Source organism: Falco rusticolus, chromosome 1 (assembly GCF_015220075.1).
Source record: "Falco rusticolus isolate bFalRus1 chromosome 1, bFalRus1.pri, whole genome shotgun sequence".
NCBI classification, from domain to species: Eukaryota; Metazoa; Chordata; class Aves; order Falconiformes; family Falconidae; genus Falco; species Falco rusticolus.
This window is the reverse complement of record NC_051187.1, coordinates 13,201,638-13,218,033: the sequence shown is the minus strand read 5'-3', so window position 1 is coordinate 13,218,033 and position 16,396 is coordinate 13,201,638. Positions and strand designations below refer to the sequence as shown.

General features: G+C 39.8%; 1 protein-coding gene across 14 annotated transcripts in view; it reads right to left on the bottom strand.

Annotated features, from left to right (window-relative positions):
• Positions 1–1,606: 1,606 nt before the first annotated feature.
• Positions 1,607–16,396, bottom strand: part of TNRC6C (trinucleotide repeat containing adaptor 6C) — a 110,315-nt gene continuing 95,525 nt past the window's right edge. For 9 of the 14 annotated variants that reach the window (XM_037410341.1, XM_037410405.1, XM_037410350.1 and 6 more), the window contains 8 exons: positions 15,150–15,317; positions 13,825–14,016; positions 13,534–13,677; positions 10,600–10,716; positions 8,072–8,266; positions 6,635–6,705; positions 5,768–5,907; positions 1,607–2,215 (listed from right to left, as the gene is read on the bottom strand). In XM_037410341.1, the coding sequence (XP_037266238.1) occupies positions 1,855–2,215; positions 5,768–5,907; positions 6,635–6,705; positions 8,072–8,266; positions 10,600–10,716; positions 13,534–13,677; positions 13,825–14,016; positions 15,150–15,317 (1,388 nt within the window). In that variant the 3' untranslated portion in view covers positions 1,607–1,854. The remainder of the gene's footprint in view (positions 2,216–5,767; positions 5,908–6,634; positions 6,706–8,071; positions 8,267–10,599; positions 10,717–13,533; positions 13,678–13,824; positions 14,017–15,149; positions 15,318–16,396) is intronic. The other 5 variants (XM_037410380.1, XM_037410406.1, XM_037410450.1 and 2 more) reach the window with 1 other exon arrangement.

The window sequence follows — 16,396 nt, the reverse complement described above, 5'->3', positions numbered from 1 at the left end:
TGCTAGGAGTTGGGTTTTAAAAATACATGAAATGGTGTGGAGTTGCTCCTCGGGAAACCCGGCTTTCCTGAGACATCTTCCACCATGTGCAAGATAGTGATCACAAAGTTTTCGCCACTTTGACGAAGAGGAGGAAAACAACAACAAAAATAGTACACAGCAATGGCCAAAGAAAAGAATACAACAACACTGTTCAATCCCAGAGCTCTGAAGTAGCATATCTTCATTCTGAAAATAGTTTTCTTTACGATGGAAGTTTTTTTTTTCTTTTTTTTTTTTTTTTTTTTTAATTCCTTTTTTATTTTAAAGTTTGAAGGAGAAAAAAAGGTCTGTAAACAGGTGGGAGCCAAAACTCCTGGCTCCTCCAAAAGCAGTCAAAACCTATGTCCAAGTGCTTGTTTCTGTTCCTGCTTGCAAGGGAACTATCAACTCTTTACAATTATCTATGGCCACAGTTCAACGAGAGTATTTTTTTTTTTAAACTTTATATTCCGAATGGAAAAATGGTGCAATACTCCGGTAATAATTTTCTTGCATTAGTCCACAATAAAAAGCCGCTAAAGGTAGATATACATATTATTCTCCAGAGATACACACTGTAATTTTTAAAATGCGATAAGAGTCCTTGAGTAAACATTTACACGTGAATTGTCGCCGGCCCCTTCTATCAGTTCTTTTTTTTTTTTTCTTTTTTCTTTTTTTTTTTTTTTTTTCTAACATTATAGGATTAGCTACAAGAAGGGCTGCGGACACTCAGTGCAAAGTTAGAAGCTAATAACAATTAAACATTTGACCAATGAGCAAATAAAAAGCATATACTGAATAAAAGGAAAAAATTCACACTTTTAGTTAAACCACACATGGGCACACACATACATGCGCGCGCATACACACAAGCACACTCACATACATACATCTGTTCCAACGAAAACGTATAGTCTGAACACTAAAAAAATTCTTAGAGCCTGTTTTTTGTGTACTGATGCTGACCTGGAAGTGTAATAATTAGACTTAGAAAGTGTTCACATTTTGTTATTGGCCTGCTGGATTCAAGTATTTGCATGTTGATATGTTTTTCTGTTTGTTTGTTGGGGTTTTTTTTGTGTGGTTTTTTTTTTTTTTTTGTAGGTTTTTTTTTTGTTTGTGGTTTTTTTTTGTTTGTTTTTTTACTTTTTATATTTTTGGGATTTAAAAAATGACATGAAAAAGTAATGAAACAAGGGTAATGTGCATAGGCAGATCCATGGGAGTAGTGGACACAGAGACACCCCAACCCTGCCCTCCCCCCACCCCCCCCAACCTGTACAGTCAATAGTTACCATTCAGATTCATTACTTTTCTGTACCAATGGTAAATATCACACTTCACCCTTTCTGATTAGTGGGTCCGCCTCTGGTAATGTGCATAATAGTCACAGGCTCATTTTAAATAGGCTTTCATTCCCCTCCTCCCCGCCCCCCCCCCCCCCCGCCCAGTTTGATAAAATAACCCTTTCCAGCCCAAATTCTGAAAAGTGCCCTTCATGATAGACCTATTCTAAGCAGCTTTTATACTTTGTTTTGAAAATCACCATACAAACATAAAAAGACAACATAAAACAAAAAGCCACGAAAAAAATAAAAACCTGTCATTAGCATGTGACACTGACCAAAAGAAGCCCATACTGTTTCAGGAACAGTTCACAAGGGCTTCTGCAGTTTCATATTCGATATTGGACAGAGGTACTAAAAAGGGCTGCCAGTCTGATCTGTTAAAGCTGGATTCTTCATCAAGCCCGGGACTGGAAAGGGTTACAATTTTTTATTTTTCCTTTAGTGCTGATGATTGTTATTTCCATTTTGTTTCTCTTGTTTCCTAGATGGACTCCCCACTGAGAAGATCACCCGGAAGAAGAGTATTCAAAGGTGTCGGGCTTCCGATAACTCTGCCGTCGTCGGTGCTCGGGGGTCCCCAAAGGCTGCTGGAGTACTGAGGCACCCCCCCCCACAGCAGGTCGCTGCTCCCCTTGCCCCCCAGGCAGGGGGTGTTCCAGTGGCCGGCGTCGCTGCGCACCAAGCCGTGGGAGCTGCTGGAGGAGCCCAGGCGGGTCTGGTTGCTTCCAGTGTTGGACTGCCAGCTGGAGGTGGGCGGCAGCGGCTGGCCTTGGGCTAGGAAGCGGTTGACTTCTTCTTCACCAGCAAACTCGGCCAGGATGGTAGTGTTTCCCAGGACACACCTGAGGACAAAAACAAAAGGCACAGCGACATGAAACAAGGGGTGCAAAGGGCACTTGGGGAAATACGCCGGGTGGACAGAGACCCATCGGTGAGCCCCCAAGCTGAATTCGAGGTGAGATGTTACGCCACATCTGCTCGCTTTTAGTCATCCCGGTCTCTTAAACAAAGGCTCCTCTGTCCTGTTTTCCCTCTACCTTTCTGCATCCGCAGGCAAACACACAAAGCCATGCGTGGAGACCGCCTCGCTTTATTAACACGCATCGATTTAGGCATAAAGGTACAAGCATACCAGCATTATCAGTAATAAATTACACCAATAATGACAAATTTATTAGAATACATTTTCAAAAACTATTCTCTTCGCATTAATTTGTCATCACAGAATATATTCTAGTATTTAAATCCTGCAGATTCAATCATTTGCTGGGTATTTTAAAATCAACTAACCAGGAAAAGCTGGGTTTTTTTAAGCTGCAAGATACAAGAGCAGAATAAAATTCAGACACCTTGCACCTCAGGGTGCCTACAGCCATCACACTCAATGGTTAACTTTTTAGTTACAGCAAAGCCTGAAATGCTGTTTCCAAGTTTGTGCTCAAGCACCTGACAACATCTCCTTTCCCCACTTTTGCTTTTGCATAAATGTTGTAGCTTTTATTATTTCTGAGCACTGGGCAATGTGACCTGTAGCAATTCCAGCACTTTGCTTTACTATAAAGATATAAAACATAGCTCCAACCATGCATCATATAATGTAGCAAAGCAAGCTCCAGACCATGAGGTATGCAATTCCTTTGCGTTTTAAAATACTTCAAAATATTTTCAGAAAACAAACTCAGAAAGATTAGAGAATCTCTTCCCCGCCCCCCCCCCCCCCCCCCCCATCAACAATGCTTTCATACCCTTAAAGGTCTTAACCCATTGAAATGCTTAATATTAACTCTTCAATGTACAGTTCAACTTTTCTGTGCCCAACGCTTATTCCTGCTTTATTTAAAGCTGCACTTGAAACCCACTGGGGCTGTACTCTGAAAACTGATTTGTACTTCAATGCAACTCCCCACTCATCCTGCAAAGTTGAAGGTTTTGTCTTCCCCCCTCCGCACCCACATCCCCATTTCCTGAAACCTCACTTTTCTTTTATAGTATGTTTAAAATTAATTCCCTTTGTATATATTTGACAAGAGTAACTGCATGACTAATGCAATGGATGCAGAACACCTCCAAGAACCTAGCTTTGATTTTCTTCTCAAATTTATTTTGCAACCTAAGATCTTTCAAAGAAGAATGAAAGATAAATGACCTGGCAGTGTCTGCCTAAACCTCCAGGTTCTCTGTATTAATTGTCTCCCCACTGCATGGCGCGGAACTCTGAACAGCTACATTAACAGTTACCCTTTTGTTGGAATACAAACGTCCTTGCAATGGCTACTGCCCCCCACCGCCTGACTGCAGCCTGGAAGCCATCACCAAGCTGGGTTTGTGCAAATGCTCCTTGCTGAAAATCACATCTTAAGAATTTCTACCTTTCCTAAATATGCAAGTGAAGAGATCCAAATGCAGTCTTTGAAACCTGTGCATTCCACAAAAAAATTTAAATTCATTTTCGAAAATATTAATCACTGCTGCTCCTCATTTATATAGCAAAAAAACCCCACACAACCAGAGATGGAAAGTGTGAGCAAGCTATTCTCATATCAAATCACAGAATCATTTAGGTGGGAAAAGACCTTTAAGATTGTCAAGTTCAATCATCAACCCAGCACTGCCAAGGCCACCACTAAACCGCATCCCTCAGCACCACATCTACACGGCTTTTAAACGCCTCCAGGGATGGTGACCCCACCGCCTCCCTGGGCAGCCTGTCCCAGTGCCTGGCCACCCTTCCAGTGAAGTTTTTCCTACTATCCAGTCTAAACCTGCCCTGGCACAACCTGAGGCCTTTCCCTCTCGTCCTGTCGCTTGTTACCTGGGAGAAGAGGCCAACCCCCCCCCCGCACCCCCCTGTCAGGCACCTGCAGAGAGTGATCAGGGCCCCCCTGAGCCCTCTCCTCTCCAGGCTGAGCCCCCCCAGCTCCCCCCTGAGCCCCCCCTCAGCCTGGTGCCCCAGCTCCTTCCCCAGCCCCCTGCCCGTCCCTGGACACGCTCCAGCCCCTCTGCGTCCCCCTGGCAGTGGGGGGCCAGAGCTGAGCCCAGGGCCCGAGGGGCGGCTGCACCGGTGCCCAGCGCAGGGGGATGGGCACTGCCCCGGCTCTGCTGGCCACGCTGTTTCGGATACAATATGGGTCTGAGATTGCTGGCTCCGCGACGTATTGTCCAATGATCAACTCCATGTAAACATTTATCTTGGTATCTCTTGGAAGCCTAACACCGTCCTGCTGGCTTCAACAAATCCCACTGTATTTTAACACTGTGACCCTGCCAGCATATCCAACACATACGTAGCTCAATCCTTTTCATTCAGAAAGGTCTGTCCTGTCATTGCTAGCAGTGTAACCATAGTTATGCCACAACCTATTAAAAAAACAATTTAAACTGAGGCCTTCCAGATCACTGATAATGTAATGACATTGCCATGTACGTATTTAAAATAAGCACTTATCTTTAAACTCTCATACTCATTTTGCCTTTGGCATTATTCTTTTTTACCTGATGCCCACATCTAAACTGATATAACTAAAATGGGTCAATTTTTCATCTCCAATTGTTCTGAATGCTGCTTTGTAATAATTAATGATCAACAGTTTAAAAAGCACCATGCTCATTAATGTAAATATTGTTACTACAATTTCTGTTCACCAGGTTCATAATGGGAGAGTAGTTGCAATTTCACATAGGGAGCAACCGTTGCTCCTAAATTTGTAAGTATAGGGAAGGTAATCATGCCAGTAGTACAACTAGTTCCAAATGATGTTTCTGCTATGATCAGTGTTTTTCAATATACTCATGGTCTAACCTGTTGATAAAGAAAATTGCTTTCCAGCGCTGAGCACCTAAGTATTTCTTTGAAACATCAGTCTCTACATTCTTAACCCTCCCTAATGTCACTGATTTTATCACTCAAATTCTCCAGTCCTTGTGTACTATGCCAATTAATCCTATGGATTTTGAAACACCTAGAAAGCGCACTTTGTTGTCATACATTTCGTTCATAAATCCTTTAAAAAAGGTGACCACCACAAACACATTCTTTGTCATTGTTCCGTGCTTTCTGTTGCTCTCTAAAGCTAAAACCATGTCTCATGCTCTCTCTGAGCTTCCTTTGGAATTCTTATCACATCTTATAAATTCTTTGCAGCCTTAGAGGTGACAAATCCTTACTGAGCACATTATTAACGAATATCTATTATCAAGTTTTGTAATGACCTCTTATTCAGTAGTGTACGAGTATCTATTCCCAATTATTTTTTCTCTGTCTCATTAGGCAATTTCAAAACTCACATTAAACTAACTAGTGATCGGTGTCGAGTCCTAACAAATAAATGCCTAAGAAAATAGTTTCTGAGATAAAACCAGCTTCACAACAAAGGAAAGAGAAAGCAGAAACATACATATGCAGAGACTTTTGCGCCTTGGCTGCTTCCTCCTTGGAGCTGTATCGGACCACAGCATTCCCTTGCGTCAGGTTCAAGTGGAATGTTATTAGAGGGCCATGTTGCAAACACAGTGTCCGCAGTGTGGAGCCATCAATCTGGTAAGAAACAAACAGGGGGAAAGGTTTTTGTGATTTTACTTTAAATGCTTGTTAACTAAACAGGTTTTAAAAGCTAAATAGTAAGTACAGGTGGGAAAAAAGTGGTTTTCTTTGACAAGAAGAATTTATATATAGAATTATCACTGTCTTCATTGAATAAGACAACCTGTCTTTTTAAGGCTTCCCTGCAGTCCAGTGCACAAAATTTCCCAATTTACATTATGCAAGTTATATTTATCATTAAAAGTCCACAGAAATCCAGAGATAAATCAAAAGAAAAGCACATTGTCCATAAACCACCTAAATTCTCCCCAAGATTAATTTGGATGTCCACATTCAAGGTTTTGTGGCTTATAGTCTTCCTTGTGAATGATGCTGTGTTCCGGAAGGACTAGATTTGACACTTAGAAGTGTCCTATTTGACCCCATAGGAAAAGCAGATTTTACATCTCTCTGCTTTGAAACATCATTCACCTCCAAACTTACACATACATAAATGGTGCACGCTGAATGACTAATCACAGTCTTAAAAGTTCATACTTGATTTGACAGCACCTTGAAAATGTAACAAATTCCCTGTAGAAGACAGACACTTATAATAAATGCAGCAGAATAATTATTTTCCATTCAAATGGATCAAACGGCCAAGGCTGATAACCATTGTTCTTATCTCTTAAACGTGGCAAGTCTGTTATCAAAACTAGTTATGTACAATTCTACTTACCTGGGGCGTGAGGTTGCGAAGAACCAGCCAGCTGCTTGTTCTCCCTGAGCTGTCCGTACTCCATGCAGAACCTACAACACAAATTCCACACCAAAACATTTTACCAGGTTGTGGAGAGCATATTACAAGTAGAAAACTTATCTGGAAACACAGCACACCAGCAAGCGTTACTGCTACTGAGAACTTACAGCGGTTTACTCACATCTTGATTTATTGTCTGGAATGAGAGGTTGCTGACTGAAAACCTGCTTTTTTTTTTTTTTTTTTTTAATTTTTTTAATGTTTAAAAGGTATGCACCATTTTTCACATTCCCACAATAACTGTTAGAAAACTAGTGGATACAGGTGTGACACTGCAACAAACTGTATCTTCAGGTTCCATTAGAATTAAGCTGGAAGACACATTTTAAAAGCAATTCAAGTGTCCAAGCTCAGACTGCTGCTTGCTATTGCTATTTTTATAGCACTGCAGCATTCTGCTGTCTTGCCCATGATAGGTTAATGTATATGACTTATTCAAAATAGGTATTTCTGCACTGACAGTGTTCTGATTGAAGATACAAGGACATAACCAACAAAACCTGCTTTTCAAACTTCAAGCCTGGTGTTTTATAATGAGAAACTGTATAAGCTTGACATTTATGAGTGGCATTTGAGAAACTGCAGTACTTCTGTGGTCACACACATGACCATACTCAGGCTAAAGAGACAATCCTGGCATCAGCAATATCTTCCCACCAGGTGGGGTTTTGGTGAAGAAAATAGACACAAAACAAACAGCAAGAAGAGGGAAGAACATTTAATTCCCAACTTCGTGAAAGCAGATTAACAGTCAGCTTTATAAAACAGGTGTAATACTTTTGAGGCTGACAATACTTCACAAACAAACATTAATATATCCATTATTTATATAGCCAAATCCATGGTTTCTTGTATTTGTATTTAAGCAAAACAACATCCAAAAAAAGAGCCTGCATGAAGGAATGAAGACTTTCCCTGAGCTTTGCGATGCCATTGGGTCCTAAGTGTTTCACACTCCAAAAATGTGTTCCATATGAAATTCCATGGGTTGCTTTGCTCATCTTGAAGCCTTGTAGGCAGTCATAGATCATACCACAAAACAACACACATGTTTAAAAGATATTTTTAGAAATTAAGGAAATGGAAATAAGTCCCAGTTGGAGTTCAATAATTTGGCAATTCCTACATAAAATTACTAATATGACCACCTGAAAGATGACAGTATTTACACCTTATCCTAACTAAAATAAACAGCTTCATCCCCAAAACAGACACACTCTTACTTGTATTAAACCTCAAGTTTCTGGAGCCTAATCCACAGCTATGGGGTGCCTCACTATTGCTAACACAGCATAAAAGTAAACAATTACAAAGAGACAGCACTCAGGTGTTACAAAACGCAGAAGTCAAGAGTACCAGAGGAGTAAGAGCTGGTCCAACCCAGGGGACTGGCACCCCACGTCGATGATGGCTTGGTGTTTGTTAAGCCTGGAGGTGGTCTCGTAGGAGCAGTAGTGTTTCTGGGTACCTTCCATAGTTCATGGGATAGAGAGGCTTGTGTGTGAGAGATTGGGCCAGAGGACCACGTAGACTTGATGTCTGACAATTTACCTGTAGCAGAAAAAAAAAAATACATTTGTGTATTTTTAGTTAGCAATTAATGGGTAATCATCAAGCTTCTGTATTTAAAGTATTCTTCCAGCTTTTCAGGAGAGAAAAGAACAGCATTCTGTACCATCCAGTGATATAAATCCTGTATCCTTTGAACCTACTTACGCTAGTATTTACATTTTCAAAGAATTTTCTATTTAATGAATCTCCCAACACCTGCTACGTATACCATTCCCTTTTTGAAATCTCCTACTATTTTGCTCTCATAAAAACCGATACATCTGAAAAAGACCAGAAAATGGACTTAAGTATTTGAAATCTAATTTCATCAAAATTATAATGAAACACTTCAAAATTGTCTCTCAAAAGCTTAATAGAACTTAACCACTTTTTCTTACATAAGTCATTTAATCTAATACAAATTAACCACTATATCCATACATTGTTCTGATAAATTAAAATTCCAAAGATCAAAGATCAACAAAAACTGTATTTCTGAATATTCGAAGTAACAGATACTGGGGTTTTTTCCATTTGTTTTTGAGAAAAATGAGGTTGATTAGACCATATCATAACCTGTCACTCTTTGTAACTTTTTACTCTTGTTATTTCCTTGATCAGTTTTTAAACTACCATACTGCTGTTCCTGCCAAATCAGAGTTTTGTAAAATAATACAAAACCCAGGAATAAGATGTATGGATTGGCATCCAGAGTGGCAGACAAAATTGATTCAAAATTACAGACACCAAAACAAAACCCTTTATTCATCTTTAGACCTACACATCCCTGCCTTTCTTCTTGTACCAACATAGGTTGTAAAATTGGAGCCCAATTTCCTTGTCATAGCACAGTGCCATCATCACTAGCGTTAGCTGCACGTGTTGGACTGGAATGGACTGAAATGGTCACATCACTGCATCTTCTGCCAGAGCAAATGAGACTGCGATTACAAATGTTTTGATGTTGATTGCAGACAGAAAACACTTGGTCTGACAAAGTCCAAGATGCAAAAATCTTGTGAACCGTTTTTTAAACCAGATTTGAAGTAGCAGATTAAGCTTAGACTGAATCAGTGCTTTGTATCAGGCAGGCATCGACGTTTTTTTAATAGTCCTAAAGCCAAATTTAGCAGTCACCAAATCACAGCCTGTTATATATATGTACACACACACTCCCCAAATTGCCTCTATCATTCAATGGTTTTATATTGAACCATAATAATTTAAGTGAAAGGGCAACCATTCTCCCATCTTCTTGCAAACTGTAGCAAAAAAAAAATAATTTGACAATGATGATGAAAACATTGATACGGGTAAAATGGTGGGGGTAAACAGGGAAAAAGTCTGAGTTTTACAACTCAGAGCAGCTCAGCCTGTGATGTAGCACATGATACATGCACATTACCACAGAGAAGATGCTGCTATGTCACTACTTCTCATGGGGTTAACACAAAGATTAGATGACACTGCAAAAAAATAAAAAGCAAATAAAGCAGAAATGCATGGCAGATAACAGAAAAGCAAGCCATTCCTTTCTTTCCCTTTCACTGGCATAAAACATTTCAAACAAGCCCTGTTTGTTTTGCATTCTGCAGCATGACCTGGAGGTTGCACCTTCCTTTATCCAAAGGAGTGGAGGGTTTTCATTGATTACATATGAAAATGCTAATACAATCCACACAAAAGCCCCAATGCATTTTTATAATGGGACATACTGGATATTTAGGTAGGTAGTTCACAAGCAGTTTCCACGATTTGCAGAGACGTGCTCTGGAATTTATAGCTCATGAAAAGAATGGGTTAATTATTTAGAATGTCTACAAGCTCACCCTTATAAGGGAGCATCAGACTTCGGACTGACTATTAAAAGACATTAAAGAGCCCCAAACCCCTCCAGAGCCATGCAGAGTACTTCCTTGAGGTACTACTAAACTTTTTCCTCAGCTGAAGATGGTTCACTTTTAACAGTGAGTTTATTAACGATTTCGTATCAGCTCTTACTGGAAGGGTCTAGTAGGGGTGTTTTTACTGAATTCCTAGACAATATTCCTCATCAAAGTTGCAACGGAAATAGTCATTAAGAAATCTTGATGCCAATTCAGAGTGACATGTGGCACCAAGTGGAATAAATACATTTTTCCTTAGCACAGTTCCAGGCATACCATCCAATGCTCACCACTGAAGAGCTACCAGGAGAGCTGCCTACCTAGCACAGTACTAAGAAAATACGCTTCTGTCTATAGTAGCATTACTGTAATAACTGGGAGAGCGCTTTCTAGGGCCTTTTCTCAGAATGCAGAAGGATGCAAAAGTAGAAAGGCCATTTTTCGTACCTGCAATGCTAGGTGCAGATGCAATGCTGCTGAAAGAGCTACTGTAGCCGGAGGCACTAAGCGGCCAGGCACTCGATGAAGGCAGCGTGGCATTCTGAGATGATGTTGGGGATGACCCTGCAGAACCAGCAGAGAAGCAACTAAGAAAGATGGGCATAATGATGTTTGGTGTGACATAAGCAAATCTATTATGTGCAAATACAAACCATGCAAGGCATTTTCCTTAATCAGCCTGGTCTCTGAACTCTAGGAATGAAATGTTATAGAAAGCATGATGAAGTGAAGCAGAAGTCTTTAGTAGAGGAAAGCTGGCACATTGGCAAATGTACTAGTGCCTGTGCAGAAGATAAATTCTGCATTCCCTTTAAGATACATGACTCTCAAAAAATCAGTGTTAAACTGTTTAGACTCAAGGAACAGGCTTCATTTATTAAGGTGCTCTGCCAGCTGACTTAAGCAATGGCAACTGTAGATGAGCATAGATGTGTATGATAAACTAACCTCTTACCATGGGTGATTTGTCCTAAATTACTCGAGGCAAGCATTTCTCCTACATCCTGATGCCCACACACATCTTTAGATTTTTGCAGACTTTCAGTAAAGCAAGGATATATTTTAGCAATCTCTTCTTAAACTGATAACATTAAATGAAATAGCTTGAAACCATCTTGGTAAATCATTTACAATCTGAGGAGCTATCTAAGCATACATACAATTTCCTTACTGGCAGCAAATGAAAGAAACTGAACATAAAATAAAATATCTTCGTTATAAAGACCAGAAAAGCTGGAAGTATTCTCTCTAGCCACCAACAAAATTAAGTATGTATCCTAGGTGACTTATCATTCCTGACGTACATAGGTGATACTGAAGCATCTTTAACCAACTAATAAAAATACACAAGTTCTTTAGGAAGGGGCCCTGTGCTGAGGTAGAAGGGAGGAAGTAAAGGGACAATCTCAATCCCTCAGAGCTCAAAAAACCCCACAGGTTGTATTTCCAACTGGAACAGCAACCAACCAAACTTTACTTTATCCAGACTCACTGTGCTCCAAAGGACACCACCACAGACATCAGTCTCAAACAAAACAACTCTCTATCAGGGCCTTCTCTGGAAATAATCTATTCCCCAGGCAGGGATGAGGAATTGTATCAGATTGAAAGGCCACAGAGCTGAACTGTTCCCAATTCCACGTGACTTAAGACTTTCAGCTCACAGCAGCTGACCCTGCAAAGCTTCATTTGCAGACAGGGTAAAACAAAAATCAACCCAAAAGCTTAGGTTTTGTGTGTACAGTGCGAGGACGGTGCACACCGCGGCGTAGCCCTCTAAACGGAGATGAGCTCTGCTAATACGTGTGTACTTCACGCTGCAGTGTTACAAGTCTTTTCCTGGCAGCATGTCGTGACAGCCCCAACCTCATATGGAAAGGCACTGACAATAACAGATCATTTTACCTAGGAGCAAACACCTCAGTTATACAAGCATAAAGAAACAGATCCAGCAATGACATTTTTAAATTAAAATTAATTATTAACAAGCTAAAAAGCTAATGAGGAAAGGAAGCACACACCCCAACAGTCACCGCTTCTCAGAAGGTTTTAGCTCTTGAGGGACTGTTTACTTCTGCAAAGTTTACCTGTACTGACCCTAAGTAGTGTAATTATTTCTTCACTCCACAGACAGATTATACACCAACAGAGCTAGCGTATACTTTCCTTCTATAAAGAAAGAAGACCTTAGAAGGTATTGTCTAGCTTACAAGTATAGATGATAGCTCTGTAGGGGTGGCCTTTCAGCCTAGAAGGAGTATTTCTTGGGTGCACTATATCTGAACTGTGACTTTATACTCTTCAGTCTTTATACTTTTCTAACTCCAAACCATCTGGGTTGCCTGGCCCTGGTAGTACATTTGGGTCATTAAAAGTTAATTCGACGTTACCCATGCACACAAATACTGCATGTTTCAGCTTAAATCAAGATTGCTTTTGGGTGAGAGAACTAAAATCATTCAGGGCACTGGAAGCCCCTGCCTCTCTTCCCTTGTTTCACATCCCTTCACTTGAGTTAACAAGCTCAGAGCTGGAAACCCGTTTCAAAGACAGTTCTGATTTACAGTCTACGCAGATACCACCGATGTAACTACTAGAACCAAACTCATGTTTTTAATCCTGACGGGTCCCTTCTTGACAGCCTGGTTATACTATTCCTGTGCACATCAGTGCGCTCTAACAGAGCACGGACAACCTATTTCGGCATGCCGATCACAATTAAACCAAGCCACCTTTCTCCTGATTCACTTTCAGTACATCTAGTTAACAAGTAGCAAAATCCCAAAGGGTTATTGTTTTAGAGACTACCCTTTTCATCCTGAAGTAAGACCGCCAGAAGGAGCCAACAAGACAAAAGGAATGAAAATGGCACTGGGAAATAGGGTCCCCTATTTTTTCTTTTCTTTGATGGTTTTGGGGCCAAAACTGCTCTAATTTAGTTTGCTGATGTATCTTCTAACAAAGCTGCCATTAATTAGTATGACAGAAGCCTGCTGCTTCAGCAACAACTGTGGGAATTCTGTATTGTGTTTTTTGAGTATTTCACAAAGTGTATGTAAAGAGGGTGGTGAGTATGGAGAGTGAAATCTTGTTCAACACAAAGTGTTATAGGTTACAAAAACTTCCAGTGACCACAGAAGTTTGTATTACATCTCACAGCCTTTTCCAAAATAAAAATATTTACATTCCCATGGAAAACCAGAAACTTCTTAGTCCCATAGTTAAATCAAGTATTTCTGGATATTCAGTGAAAGTTCAGAGCAGAAGCATTATTAGATTGGGATTACATGCAAGAATTAATAAATCCATGATATATCAAGTCAACTTTTTTGGAAAGAAAAAGAAAATACACACAGATGTGAAAGTAATTTGTGTGTTTACCTCCACTCTTGAGAAGATAGCGATTAACATCCTGTATCGTGGTGTTTATGGTAGGCCCAGTTGGAACACTTCCAGGAGTAACATCGGGGTCATTTTCAGGATCAATATTCTGCAGTCCTTTCCATGGCACTCCTGGATGAAATTCTGTTTCAAATATAATAAAAAGACAAGTATATAAAGTCATAATTCTCCAAAGTGCCTGTGTATCAGAAGGCATGAGGATTCAATAAATAAACCCAACAATATGTTTGAAGGACATCAGTTAAACACGAATGCTTTGTATTTTGTTACCTGGTGGCCAGTTTATGCTGGAGCCATTGGAAATTTTATCACTATCGGTTTTGGCACGTGACCAGCTGTGAGGAACAGCTACAGGTGGACTGGCGGGCGATTCACTGTTTTGAATCAGATCATACCGGCCATAAGAGTCATCAATGGAGGACTTTCCCGGAGGACCAATACTTAAACCTCCAGGTATAGCACCTGTAATGAATGAAATGGAAAGGCTTTGTTTAGGAGTGGGACCAATTTTGGGTATGGAATTTCATCAGTCCCCGCATTATGTCATTACTTTCTTTTTTTCTTTCTGTATTACAAACATAAAAAAGAAAATTAAAATATAAACACAGTAAGCAAGGCTTAAAAGCCTTGGAAGCCTTACTAGGCATTTCAGCTGTGAGATACACCGCTGGTGTGATCTAGACACTGAAGTTAAAGAAATTCACATTACATTACTGCCAAAAAGAGACTAAGTAATTCAAATCATTACACTGACGGTAAATAAGAATTTTCTGAGACATACTAAGGAATATAGGCAAACTGTAGGCAAACCCTCTTCCCATCTTTCTCTAGGTATTCACTGCTGATGGGATGGATGATTTGAAATGGCCATTCTCATGTTCCTACAAACTACCAAACAACAATTTGGCATAAACAGTTCAGCTACTTGCAGAAAAAAATACTATTGTAAAAGAAATAATTCATGCCACTCATAACAAAATCCAGGATACAATAAAGTTAACAGAGCACCATGTTCTAACAGAATAAACTTGGTACAGGAAATAAAGGAATAAACGACTCAGGATACTGGAGGCATTAGGGATAAAGGTGTTCAAACAGATTAGCAACCACTTTTGGAAAAATATGAAGTCTGTGCTCCTAACTCCCAGGGTGGGTAATTAAGTAATCCATTGCGCCTTTTTACAGGACTGGCTGTGAAAAGTTGATGACCTTGGAAAAACTGTGGGAGAAAGCCAATGTAAAGTTTTTTTGGATTGAAGGTATGCAGATCTGGAGTAAGGGGAAGACTGTGGGACTTGTTTTGCCAAAACTAATGGCTTATTTTACTTGAACTCCATGTTCTGAGCAACAAAAATCAGCAAATGAAAAAAAACATTCCTACATTGCATGTAGGAAATGATAGCTGCTAGCACTTCGATGCATTGCTGAATATGACTGCAGAAATCATTTTAAAAATATCACAGTCTCAAAGGGCACTCTGTACCAACCATTTATGAGCACTTACCGAAAATAGTAACAAGAAAAAAAAAATTACAACTGAAATATGACTCAAGTCTCAAAAAGCCAGACTGACACAGAGATTAAACGCAACATACCGTGCTTGCTGGAGTTCTGGTCAAGCGAAGAAGCAGCACTGGACAGATTATCCATTGAGTTGGGGTGTGTCCACTGAGGAAGGCGAGACTGGGACTGAGAAGTGTCCTTCACTGACAAACCACCAGTAATGTCCATGTTATTTACATTCATGTTCGAGTTCAGTCCAGCTAAGGGGAGATAGGTCATTAGATATCGGTAATATACTGGAGGATTAAAAGATGTGTTTAAAAATCCAGCTAGGGGGATTATTAAATACTGATTCTCATACATGTGTATGTATGTGTAGTCATTTACTATGCACATTTTCAACCCACTATCAAGAACTTCTGCTATTATACGAACACCAATATAACTCCCATTAATTCAGAAAATGTTAAAACTTTGCTAAAAGGGAGGAGGAAAAAAAGCAGGAGTAATATTTTAAAGCTGTCAGTATTTCTACTTGTAGTAGTACTTTACTTTTCACTTGTCTCAGAAAAGGTATTCTGAAAGAATGCACTGGAACGCTATGTTTAAACCAGTGAAGAATTTGCAGCATTCCATTGCTAAACCAAGGTACTCCTAACATCTCACCAGCACACTACCATGTCTGCCATTTTATTTTGCTAGTAACATTTTAAAAATCTGAAACAAAGCAACTAATTAAAAAGCCATACAAACAGCAGTTATTCATCAGAGCAGGTACTGTACTATTTGAGCATATATTTTGTATACACAGAACAAAAGCACTCAGACTGTATTTAAGGAATAATTTTGACATGCTTTGTGACATGAACCTGGGTCCTTTTTGATATATTATCCTGAATGTTAGCAGATGACAGGAAGCTGAGATATGATATAAGAACCTCTTAGACTTAGGCCTTTAATTCATAATTCTTTTGCCTTTGGATGCTCCCCACTATAACAGCTCACCACAGCAGTCAGAATTACGTTCTTAACTGCTGCACGGTAGATAAAGCTTGGCAATTCCATTGTACATAGCACAGACAGAGTCACAAAGAGATTGAATTAATTCCTTTATGTCATAAATGAAGTCTGTAGCATACATCAAACAATCACACAGAAAACAGGTCTGAAAGATTGTTCTGTTCACCCTGTCTCAAGGCCAAATCAATTATTTTGACATCAGTCATATTTGACATATCTATGGCTAACCTACCACAGAATGACCAGTGAAGATTTCAGAAACTTCCCAGATGATTTATTCCAGTACTCTACTCTGCTTACAGCGAAGTGGTGATCCTTA